The sequence below is a fragment of the Grampus griseus genome, assembly GCF_964374135.1.
Source record: "Grampus griseus genome assembly, chromosome: 10".
NCBI lineage: Eukaryota > Metazoa > Chordata > Mammalia > Artiodactyla > Delphinidae > Grampus > Grampus griseus.
In genome coordinates, this window is record NC_139004.1 from 99698874 (window position 1) to 99710384 (window position 11511).

The 11511-nt window shown below is 59.2% G+C and overlaps 1 protein-coding gene across 1 annotated transcript in view; it reads left to right on the plus strand.

Moving 5' to 3' along the window:
* Positions 1-9453, plus strand: part of IFT122 (intraflagellar transport 122) — a 70891-nt gene extending 61438 nt beyond the window's left edge. Inside the window, exons 23-29 of the mRNA XM_082662880.1 lie at positions 2471-2571; positions 4516-4681; positions 5578-5689; positions 6297-6422; positions 8025-8104; positions 8366-8530; positions 9026-9453. Coding sequence (XP_082519006.1) covers positions 2471-2571; positions 4516-4681; positions 5578-5689; positions 6297-6422; positions 8025-8104; positions 8366-8530; positions 9026-9115 — 840 coding nt within the window. The 3' untranslated portion in view covers positions 9116-9453. The remainder of the gene's footprint in view (positions 1-2470; positions 2572-4515; positions 4682-5577; positions 5690-6296; positions 6423-8024; positions 8105-8365; positions 8531-9025) is intronic.
* Positions 9454-11511: the final 2058 nt, after the last annotated feature.

Sequence of the window (11511 nt, forward strand, 5' to 3'; positions counted from 1 at the left end):
TACAGATGAAGAAACTGAGGCACTGGACAGAGAGATCCCACAGCTAGTAAGTAGCAGAGCCAGGACTTGAACCCAGGCAGGCTGACTTTGAGCCTGTGCTCTTAGCCCCCCACCCCACTAATTTAGAGAAGGCAGACCCCTGGCCTCACGCCCCAGCTCCACTGTGTGACCTTGGGCAAGTCGTTTACTTTCCTCTGTGCTTCAGCTTCCTTCTCTGTAAAAGGAGGATAATAACAGTACCTACCTGATGGCATTGTTGTGAGGATTCAGTGAGTTAATATTGGGAAGCACTTGGAAGAGTGACCCTGCACGAGTCTCAGCTCTTCCCACTGCCCTGTGCGGAGGCCTCAAACCAGTTTTCCATTGGCCCACTCCCCGCAGGCTGAGCAGTTGCCTTTGGGTGTCTCAAAGGCCCTGCCTTCCACCCTTGGTGCCTCTTTCCCCTCATTTGTGCTGAGCTCCTGGTACATTCTCTGCCTCTGGGGGAAGTCTGGCAAGAATGACTCTTGTGGGGAGGGGAGGTTCCCTGCCTGAGCCATTAGCCCTGCATCTCACCTCTTCCCCGCACCAGGCCCAGTGGTCTCGAGGGACCTCATCTTCCCTACAGTCTTTTTGGGGCCCCTTATCTCTATCAGGTGCTTACCTGGAAGGAAGCCCTCCAAATTAAAGACCCCAAACTCAGGGTGGAAGTCAGGGCCCAGCCCGGTCTCAATTTGCCTGAGCCACTTTGGGACCCAGCTCCGTCTCTCCCTGCTCTTCATCGCCCTTGGTCCCTGGAGGCAGGGGCCTGGCGGTCTCCTCTCTGGAACAGCTGAGCTCTGCCCCAGGACCTGATGCAGCTGTGAGCTTGTGGCAGCTTCACACCCACTTGCAGGGCCTGGCTCTTCATCCCAGCTCAGGCTTCTTCACTGGGCCCTTCCTTCATTCAACAAATGCCCGCTGTGTGACATGCCCTGTGCCAAGACCTCGGGCACAGTGCTGAAGGAGACATTGTCCCTGCCCCCCAGGAGCTCATAGTCTAGTAACAGGCGACTGCAGTGCAGTTCCCGCAAAGGAGACGCTTAGACGACTTCCTCGGAGAGGTGGCCCCCAAGCCAAGAGGTGGGAGATAAGTAAGAATGGGGCAAGTGAAGAGGACGAGGAAGGGCATTCCTGGCAGAGGTCACAGCGGGAGCAAAGGCCTGGAGGTGGGTGTGGTGTTTTAGGGTTTGGCATCAGGGCCCGGCAGAGCAGCTCTGATTCAGAGCAGGCTGGAAAGGGAAGCATCAGACCTTTTCTGAGATAATGGCGTCCTTCCCAGAGGAGAGGTGCGAATCCCGAGGACCCCCCCCACCACACACACACTCCCTCCTCTTTCTGGGACATTTCTTAGCTTCCACATCTAGTGCAGTATAACCAGAGGCAGGCTTCTCCCTGGCTGTCACCCAGAAAAGGATGCACTCTCAGGTTTTCTTGGGTTCTTGGAATGAACAGAAGCTATAGAAATTTAAGTGAGAACTAAAGAGAGAATGCTGGGTTCTGGACCAAAGAAGTAGTGTAAAGTGAGTCCTCACAAACTGAGACCTAAGACCCTCACAAACTGAGGACCTAAGTCCTGGTGGCTCAGTGATGACTGTGGCCTAGCAAGACCCTTCAGGAAATGTCAGTTTTATTACCATTAGGTGCTCACTGGTGGGGGGTGGGGGTGGGTAGCTGGCCTGCTTTCATCTTGTCATCTAAAGCCGCGCGCCAGATTCCTTCGAAACAGGGTTTTCTTAATCTTTTATAGACTCCTCCTGATAGAAAGTTCCCTCTGCTCTACTGTGTTGAGCTTCTGGCAGCCTCTGGGTGCAGAAGACCTGTTCCTTCAACTCAGCATGTCTTGAGTGCCTGTCTGTCAGGGCCTGTGCCGGGCTCTGGGGGCGGAGGGATGCAGCTGGGAGCCCCAGCGCCTGGCACACCTGTGGGCGTCGCACAGTCAGGCTGCTGCTGTACAGCAGAGAAGAGGCCTGCGATTTCATCCTACAAAGGGTTAATTGCCTCCGCTTAAAGACGTGCTTATATGGAGGTCGTCTTAAACCGCATAAAGGTCTCCTCTTTTAGAGCTACTTGGAGACAGCTTGAGCTCAGGGAAGTGGAATCCTTACTGACCCCAGAGGCAGTGAGCTTGGGAGAAAGACATTGTTGGGCTTTGGGATCAGACCTGGGTTTGAATCCCAGCTCCACTCCTTTCTAGCTGGTGACTTGGGCAGATCATCTCTCGAGGCCTCGGTTTTCTCGTCAGCACAGTGAGGATGACAATGCTTCCCTCACGGGGTTGGGTTGGGGACCACCGGAGGCAGTGGCTGCAGGCGCCCGGCACACAGTAGGTGCCCACTGGGTGGGTCTGCTGTTCTGTTGAAGTCGCTTGGAGTTACTGGTGTCTGCCTCTCGCCCGGCCCAGCAGCAGCTCGGCTGAGAAATTCAATCCTGTTTGCTTTCCTCACGGCAGGAGGAGCCGTTCAGTTTCCACCTTCCCGAAACGCTCTTCAACATCTCCAGGTTCCTGCTGCACAGCCTGACCAAGGACACTCCCCTGGGCATCTCTAAAGTGTATCCTTTCTCTCACCCCACCCTCTGTCCCGCCCCTCTTGTCTAATGGCCAGAGCACTTTGCTGGCAGAAGTTTCCCTCTCTCCAGCTGCCTCGGGGAGGGGAGAGAGCTCGCCCTGCCGCTGCTGTTCGGCTGGACGAGAGGCTCAGCCAGGGAGACCGAGGGAGCGCCAAGGGAGGATTAGTTTTCAGGGCTCTCTGGGCTGGGCCCAGCAGCAGGCCTCTGGCCAACACACTGTCCAGGCCCTCCCAGAACCCACAGATGAGGGTGTGACTGAAGTGAAGGAAACGCCAGGCCTTCGGGGCTTGGAATATTGGGCACTTCCCTGGCGGGTGGGGGGGGACCATTTATTCAGCCCAGGCGGACAGAGCACCTGCTGCATCCCCGGCTCCGGACCAGGCAGTAGGCGACAAACTGCCATCAAATGGGGAGGTGACAAGTGTCAGGGCCTTGTTCAGTGGGACGTGTGCTGTGTCCCAGGGTGGAATGCAGCTAGGCCGGGGCCAGGGTTGGCGAAGGCTGCCTAGAGGAGGTGACAGCCATCCTGTAGGCTGAGGTAACCAGGGAAGACGTGGAGTACATGTTCCAGGGGAGCGCCCAGCGCCTGGAAGGGCTTGGAGGGAAGTGAGGTGGGGGGAGGGAGGAGCTCCCCCTCAGAGAGGAAGGTCCTTCCCCGCAGAGGAAGGCCCCCTGCGTGTGAGCCAGGCTGGAGGGGCAGCGGCCTGAGGGCCTCCCTGTGAGCCGGCCTCTCCTTCTCTGTCTGGTAAGGGCCACGGAGGGTCCGTGAGCGGAGGCGGGGCCTGAGGGCCTGTGCTGCCAGAAACCACCAGGAAATGACCCCAAATCCTGAAGGTCCTCAAAGTGATAAAAGTCATAATAAACCCATGTCCTCTTCTAAACACCACTATCTCTAAGCCCCTTCCCAGCCCCACCCAACCCTGCCTTCTTTCCTTGAGTAAAAAACCCTCCCAGTCGAGGGTTCAGAGGTGAGAACTAGCTTCTCTAAAGGGTTTCAGGCCCGTCATTTACATTTCAGGGGAAGCTGCCACAGACCAAGGGGCTCTCGGGACCTACACCCGGCCTTTGCTGCAAGTTCTGTTCAAGTCAGCAGAGTTTGACTGAACCCTTGCCCTGAGCTTCACCCTTGCTGTCCACTGGGGATGTGGAAACAGCTCCCGACACAGCGCCTGACCCTGATCAGGCACGGTGGAGACACAGACAAGGAAACTGGCCTCCACGTGACTGCTGGGGTGGGCGGGGCCACGCTGGGGGTGTGGGGAACAGGAGCCTCGGGGAGGGAGAGTGGGGAGGAGGTTGGGCCTGGGCCTCATTTAGCTGAGGCGTGTTAGGGAGAAGTGGGGAAGGGCATTCATAGGTGGGGGGAGCGGAGGAAGGGCAGGCCAGGCCTGGGCACAGCCGGCCTTTGAGGTGACCTGAGATGGAGCACAAAGCCTAGGAGTTCCAAGGAGGGCCTTGGAGCAAGGGAGGCTGCGCTCAGAGCTCGCCATGGCCTTGGTGAAGTGCAGGCAGAGGAGTGTCTGCACCGGGGAGGTCTGGGACCAGGCTCCGTTGGCGGGGCTGGAGCAGGGGGGTGCTTGGTGCCAGGCATCCTAGGGCCTGGCTGGCAGGCTGAGTGAGGCCGAGGGAGCCGTTCTGGCTTAGGCAGGGTACAGAGTGAGCCGTCAGCAGGCCCAGAAACCCCAAGCAAGATCAAAATATTAATGGAAACTACGCTGTCTCTATCTCTGGAAAAATCTCTGGGCCTTGATACCCGAGAAATATACTTACATCCCACGAATGAGCGAGGCAGTGCTCAGACTCCTTCCCGTGCTCTCCTGGCACCAGCACGAGCTGCGTTCCAGCACGGAGCTCGCTCCAGAGGTGGGCAGTGCCAGCTCTCGGGCCTGGAGTGACCTCTACTGTCCTTAACGTCGTTATCGGCAGGAACACGCTCTTCACTCTAGCCAAACAGAGCAAAGCACTGGGTGCCTACAAGCTGGCCCGGCACGCCTATGACAAACTGCAGGGCCTGCACACCCCGGCCAGGTTCCAGAAGTCCATTGAGCTGGGCAGCCTGACCATCCGCTCCAAGCCCTTCCAGGACAGCGAGGTGAGGGCGCGGCCCCCTCGGGCAGGAGGCTTCTCCTGACACCTCCTAGTGCGATCTGGGTTCATTTGTAGATGGCTGCCGTGCTCCTGGGGCTTTGCTCTCCCGCCCGCCTGCCAGCCACCCAAGCCCTGGCTTGCCAACTCTCTCCCCTCTTCCCTCTCTGTGTCCTCTCTTCTCCGCCACAGCCCTGCCCTCCCTTGCTTCCTAGCTCTCCCGAGGCTCCAGGTCTGCTCCGCCCCAGTGCCCAGGTTGGCCCTGCCTTCACCTCAGCCTAGGAGCCCCTCCCCTAGCCCACCCCTTCTGGAACCGGTTTGTCACTTGCCAGCAAATCTACTCCGAGTGTCTGCAGCTCAGTCAGTGCCCCAGCCCGCCTTCCTCCAACCCAACCAGCCGCTGTCTCTTTCACAGTCCCCTCCTTCAAGCACAGAGCGGAGACTTGGCATCAGACAGATCTAGGTTCAAATCCCAGTTCCCCCATTTCCTCGGTTTCCAGCTCTATGAAATGGGGATGCGCCTAATAGCTTTCCCACGAGAGGCTGTGAAGAGAAGTGAGCCAGCGTGGGTAATGTGCTTAGTGCAGTCCATGGAGCACAGGGACTGGCTGGTAAACGGGGGCCGCGGTGGTTGTCATTCCTGCCAGGAGAACCGCGCTGCTGAGCCCTGCCTGGGAAGGGGGTGTCCAGCACCGCTGTGGTTCCTGTAGGCCCTTATGCTGCTTTGCTGCAGCTCAGAGCCTGTGCGCTGTGCCCTCTCCAGTGCCCCCTCCCCACCTACCCAGGTGGCCTTTCCTCTCAGCTGCCAGGCCCCAGGGAGCTGAAGCCAGGGGAGGAGACGGGGCTGGACCCCACCCCACCCCTGCTGGGCCCTCGGGCCTTTGTGGTGCTGGCGTTTTGTAGGAGCTGGTGCCCTTGTGCTACCGCTGCTCCACCAACAACCCGCTGCTAAACAACCTGGGCAACGTTTGCATCAATTGCCGTCAGCCCTTCGTCTTCTCAGCCTCTTCCTATGGTGAGTGCTGTGTGCGGTTGGGGCGGCCAGCATGTGGGTGGGGCACCTGTGTCCTCCTTTGGAAATCGGGGACCGTGAGACCCCACCCCGCCTGACACACACAGTCACTCCGGGTTCCCAGAGGCAGGACCCCAGTGCTGCCCCGACCTGAAGCACCCACCCCTCAGAGCCCAGTGTGCAGCGCTGCCTGATGAAAATGCCTGGGAAGAGGCGCCGCTAGTCAGGCCCTCCGTCTGCGAGGCTGACGTGGCTCTCAAGCCCCAGCTTCTTCCATGTTGACGAGGGTCAAAAGCCCTTTCCCAGTAGCTGTGCAGAGACGCTTCTCTTCTTCCGTTGGAGAGGAGTCCCTCCGGCTCCTAGGGGGACAGAGCAGGGGTAAAGGCCCCCGGTGCTCACCCTTGCGTACACACGCATGCCTGCACGCACACACACATACACGCACACATGCTTGCTTACCCCAGATGTGTGGCAGGCAGCAATGCTGCACCTGCCAGCTTTCAGAGAGGCCTGTGCTGGGTGGGGAAGGAGCTCTGGGACCCTTCCACCCCCTCGCGCTGCCTGGTGAGAGCATTCCAGCCCCAGCCCCTCCCCCTCCCTGTGCCTGCAGAGGTGCTGCACCTGGTTGAATTCTACCTGGAGGAGGGGATTACTGATGAAGAAGCTGTCTCTCTAATTGACCTGGAGGCGCCAAGACACAAGCGTGAGAATAAATGGCAAGAGATCGCAAGCAACAGTATCCTGGGTGCTGGCCAGACCCTGTGTGTGTCAGCTGAGCGTCGGCCTGGGAGCACGCCAGGAGGCAGGGGCCTTGGGGGGTAAGGCCAGGGCAGGGCAGGCCACCCTGTGTGATGGTGAGGACCATGTGGGAGCAGGCATAGGGCCAGAAATGGGCAGAGCTCTGGCCAGGGTGCAGCGGTGCAGGAGGGGACAGCACGTGCCCACAGGCCAGAAGTGGCACGTGGAAGTGGAGATGCCACCTTGGCCTTCCACCCAGGAGGGCCTCCCACCCACCCCTGGCTCCTGAAAGGCGCTCCCCTGCTACTGGCTGTGTGGGGCTGGTGAGCAGCCAACGCGGCGTATGACGCCTGTGTCGGTGGCCCAGCTCTTCTGGTCAGGTCACTTTTATGGACAAGGGACAGAGACACAACTTGGACAGGCCAGGCAACAAAAAGGTGTAGAGAAACCTAGCGTGGACGGGTGCTCAGCCTCACCCAGATGCTTGCTCAGCGCTGACGGGAGCCTGCCTCCTGTCCTCTGGGGCCTGCTATCCTCTGGTAGCTTCATTCGTAGGCCGCACCTGCCCTGTCCCCACCAGCAGTGCCCAGCCTGCATCCCATCAGCCCTGCGACCCCCGGCGCTTCTCCCAGCGTGTCAGCATAAACCCCGGGGCACGCCCTCCCTGGAACAGCTCGGGCCACAGGCCACACGTCAGGTGTCCCTGTGGCCAGGACCGCAGTCATGGTCCCAGCTGAGCCACGGCGTGCACACGGTGGGCCTTGTGAGCACACGGCAGCTGGGTGGGCAGGTCTCGGTGGGCTGGGAGCCGGTGTTTCTACACGCTTTCAGACGAGGCCGGTGCCGCTGGTCTGTGGACCACGTTTGGAGGAGCAGGATTGAGGAACACCCAGGCAGTTGTTTACTGAAGGACAGAGACGGGAACCGTATCTGCACTCACGCCCACCCTCTACACACTCACGTCAGATGCTTAGGCTGGATCGTAGATGCTGTGCGGGGCCACGTCCCGCGCCTGACTCGGCACCAGCAGCCTCCCTTCCCCTGGGGGGCCCTTCCTCATCGGACCCAGCCAGCCTGGCAGAGGGGCGGCTCCCTGGGATCCGCAGGCACTCTCCGCCTTCTCCCTGAAACAGGATCTGCGAGGCCACCTCAGGTGCCTGCAGACCACCCGGCAGCTGCTGAGTGTTTCTCCAGGAGCTGGCGGGTTTGCCGGCCGTGGTTTCCAGCCAGGCCCATCGTTGCTGCTTCCACACCAGCAGGCCCACAGGCCTCCGCTCACACGGCGCTTCTCGCCGGTCTCCATGAGCCGTGCCTGGTCTGAGGGGGCAGCAGAGGCCCGTCAGAGCCCCTTGTCTCCTCCTTCCCCACCTGTGCTCTGGGTGTGGCCCCGGCCTCGTGTGACCGCGGCGTCACCCCGGCCCACATTCCCTCTGTCCCTCCATCTGGAAAGCCACTCCACAGACATTGCCACGCTTCCCCACGGCTGGTAGGGAGAGTGCCACTCAAGGCCTGGAGGGAGCTCCCGTGGGTCTCAACGCATCGGGTGGAGGGTGGGGCCTGTCCCTCGGCCTCAGGTCCCGTCCTTGACTAGCTCCTGCAGCTTCCCAGACTCTGAGGCTGGACGAGACCCTGGACTCCATGGGAGACGATGACCCCTTCACAGCCAAGCTGAGCTTCGAGGTGAGGGCGCCCCTCTGAGTGACGGGCTGCTGAGGCCCATGAGGCCTGCTGGGAGGGCGGTCTTGGGTCCCTTTCCTGCGCACACTCCCTGTCGGGGCCACTCGGGGGAGAGGAGGTGCCTTCACAGAGGTGGCCTGGCCAGATTCTATTGAGGGACCCGGTGGGGGAAGTGTCTGGGGTCCTCTGGGATCATAATCCACGTAAACATGTCCCCATGGCTGAGTGAGGGCCCTGGTGCCCCTCTCCCCGCCTGCCCTACAGCAAGGTGGCTTGGAGTTTGTGCCCGTGGTGGTGAACCGCTCGGTGCTGCGCTCCATGAGCCGGCGGGACGTGCTCATCAAGCGCTGGCCCCCGCCCCTGCGGTGGCAGTACTTCCGCTCCCTCCTGCCCGACGCCTCCATCACCATGTGCCCCTCCTGCTTCCAGGTACCTTGCCTGCTGCCTGCAGCTCATGTGTGGTTCCCAGTTTCTCGTCTCCACTGCTTTTCCATTTCCCAGATGTCCCCTTAGGGAGGCCAGGCATCTGGGAGGAACACAGGTGTCCCTCAGCGGCCAAGGCCAAGGCCAGGGCTCCGAGTTGGGAGAAAGACTCGGCCATCCTTAGGCCCTCCCCACTCTCACATGCATTCCATGGGCTGTCTGGAGTGGACTTGCCCCTGACCCTGTGCTTTCTGTACCTGCCCTTAAACCAGGAGGGCTGGGCAAATGTGATGCACCTTTGAACTTCATTTAGGAAAAAAAGGGGCCTCAGACCTTCTCCCCCTCCCTCCCAGTCCTCAGACAAAGGTGGCCTGGATGTGGTGTTTCTAGTCCCGACTCACTGCCAAGCCACCTGCCCTTGGAAGGTCAGTGGTCCCCACCAAGCTTGGGGCTGCTGAGCGCCCAGAGCTGCGGCCTGGGGTCCCGGCCGTCTCTCCTCAGATGTTCCACTCAGAGGACTACGAGCTGCTGGTGCTTCAGCACACCTGCTGCCCCTACTGCCGGAGGCGCATCGACGACCCCAGCCCTTGACCCGCAGCCTCGGGACCACCTGCCCCCTCCCGGCCGCCTTGCAGGCAGCTGGGCTATCGAAGGAAGAGTTAAACTGTCAGAATGTGTCTTCTGCCCAGATCAAGTTTGAACTCTAGGGAGGGGCCTTGTGTAACCACGGAATTCCTATTTATGGCATTTCATGCCTTGTAAATACTGCCAGGAGAGGGAGAAGAGAATGTACATATATTTTCTAAGAAAAAAAAATCTGTTACTTTCAGAACGGCTCTGAGTTGTTCACGGCAGCCTGCTGGAGTCCACAGATCTGTCAGACCATTAACATGTACACTTTGTGAACAGATTGCCTCAATAATTACAAATAAAAGGGCTACTTATTTTCATCATCCGTGCCTGCATGTTCACGAATCTTCGTATTGTCTGCAACTTAATTTCCTTATGCAAAAGTGCACCTGTTTCTAATTTGATCTGAGAGGAACATTACATTTGTGTGCTCTTAAAATTTAATCTAATCGAAATGGGAATGGTAGGGGAACGGGTTTTTAAAAATATTTATTTATTTTGGTTTTAACGGGGCTCCATCTCAACGAGAAGATAAGATATCTGGCTCTAAAGAAGGTGGCAAAGAGGGCTGCCGCTCCCGGGGGCTCTGGAGTCGACTCTCTACTTCCCAGCTGGGGCCAGGCCCCCCTGCTCCCCACCATCCCCTAGCCCCCCAAGCTGAGCTGAAGCTTTCCCCTTCCTTCAGCTCCTGGAGCGGGTAGGTTTCGTTTGAAGTTCCAGGAAGGTCCCTTCTCCTGAGCACCGGCAAGTGTCCGATTCGGCAGCTCGAGGGCCGATGAGAAGCTGGGGAGGGGAGCTGACATTTATTGGGGACCTTTTCTGTGCCCGCCGTGCTTCATAGGCTGGCTCAGTTCTCATAGGCTGGCTCAGTGACGGAGGGGGGTGATTTCCCTTCTGCCGCCATGGGGGCTAGTGGAGGTGCTGGGGCCCTGGCTGCGAAGCCCCTGTCCTGTCCTGAGGCCTCTCCCTTCGCCCTCCGGTCTACCTGCCCAGGAGGCAGCGAGCAATCCAGTGCTTTATACAAAGTCCTGACGGCAGGAAGAAGGGAACTGGGCTGCCAGGGAATGTGTGGAAACCACCCTGGTGATTAGATATTGATACTTTACAGGGCATCTGTGAAGTGGGCAGAGCGGGACAAATGTCCCCATCGGAGGGATGAAGACCCTGAGGCCTGGAGAAGGGAGCAGCTGCAGAGGCCACCCAGTGGTGAGTCCAGAGCTGGACCCCTGCCCCACCCTCTCCTACCAGCCTCCCTCTGCATCTCTCTTAGGGGATGATGGAGGAAAATACAGAAAGGGAGCCAGAGAGTTGTGCCAACAGAACTCCTCCGTTGAGTGTCTAATTACGTACGATCATGCATGCTCTCTCTCTCGCTAAACATTTATTAATGTGTTAGCATTTCCATTAGCGCATTACTTGAACTGAAAGCACTTGCATATGGCTGGGAGAAAGGAGAGGGAATAAACAGCCCCCCCACCGCCACCTAACAGGCGTCAATCACAGTGACAGATAAGATGGAGGCTAGAGGCAGGGGAGGGGCCCAGCCTGAGACTCCAGCATGCATCCTGTCAGCCGAACGACGCAGAGGTGAGGGTGTGCTGTGCCGGGTTCTGCTGCCACAGGGGAGCTGAGCTCCAGAGGCCTGGATCTGAGCTCCCGTTAAGTCTGGCCCTGACTGACTGAGCGCCAGACATGGTGCCGAGCACTTTCCGTGCATCATCTTCTGTAACCCTCTGCCGTCTTCAAGGATGTCCATTGTACAGATGCTGAGACTGAGGCTCAGTGACATTCTCTTTTCTTTCATTCATCAGATATTTACTGAGTCGAGACAGAGTCACAGGCAGGCACAGCCTTTGTGCGTGAGCACTGTGTCCTGCTGCTCTCCTGTTCCGACCTGGACAAGGCCTTGGCCAGGTCCAGCCCTCTCTCCAAGGCTGTTTTCCCATCTGTACAAGAGGCCCCTCCAGCTCTGACACTGAGGTTCCAGCCTCAGTCTGTGTCAGATGACCCTGACAGCCCCTCCCATGCCACAGTGAGGCAGGCACCACGGGGGTCTCGAGATGCCTGTCTCACTAAGAGGAGACTGAGGCCCGGGGAGGGGAGCGGCTGCCAGAGGCTGTGCAGCTTGGAAGTGGTTCAGGCTGCGACTTGATCCTGACCTCTTGGCTCCAGGTCCTCAGCACTGTTCCCAGTTCCTGGAAGGAGGAGGTACGGAAGCAGGGATTGGGTGGCCCAGAAAGAGCCCCAGGCCAGACCTTAGGTGGCCCTGGCTCTGGCCCGGCCTCAGCCCACTGGTGTCTGCACCTACCCCCAGCAAGGCTGCCGAAGCCGGGAGCCCCTCATGGCTCTCGAACAGG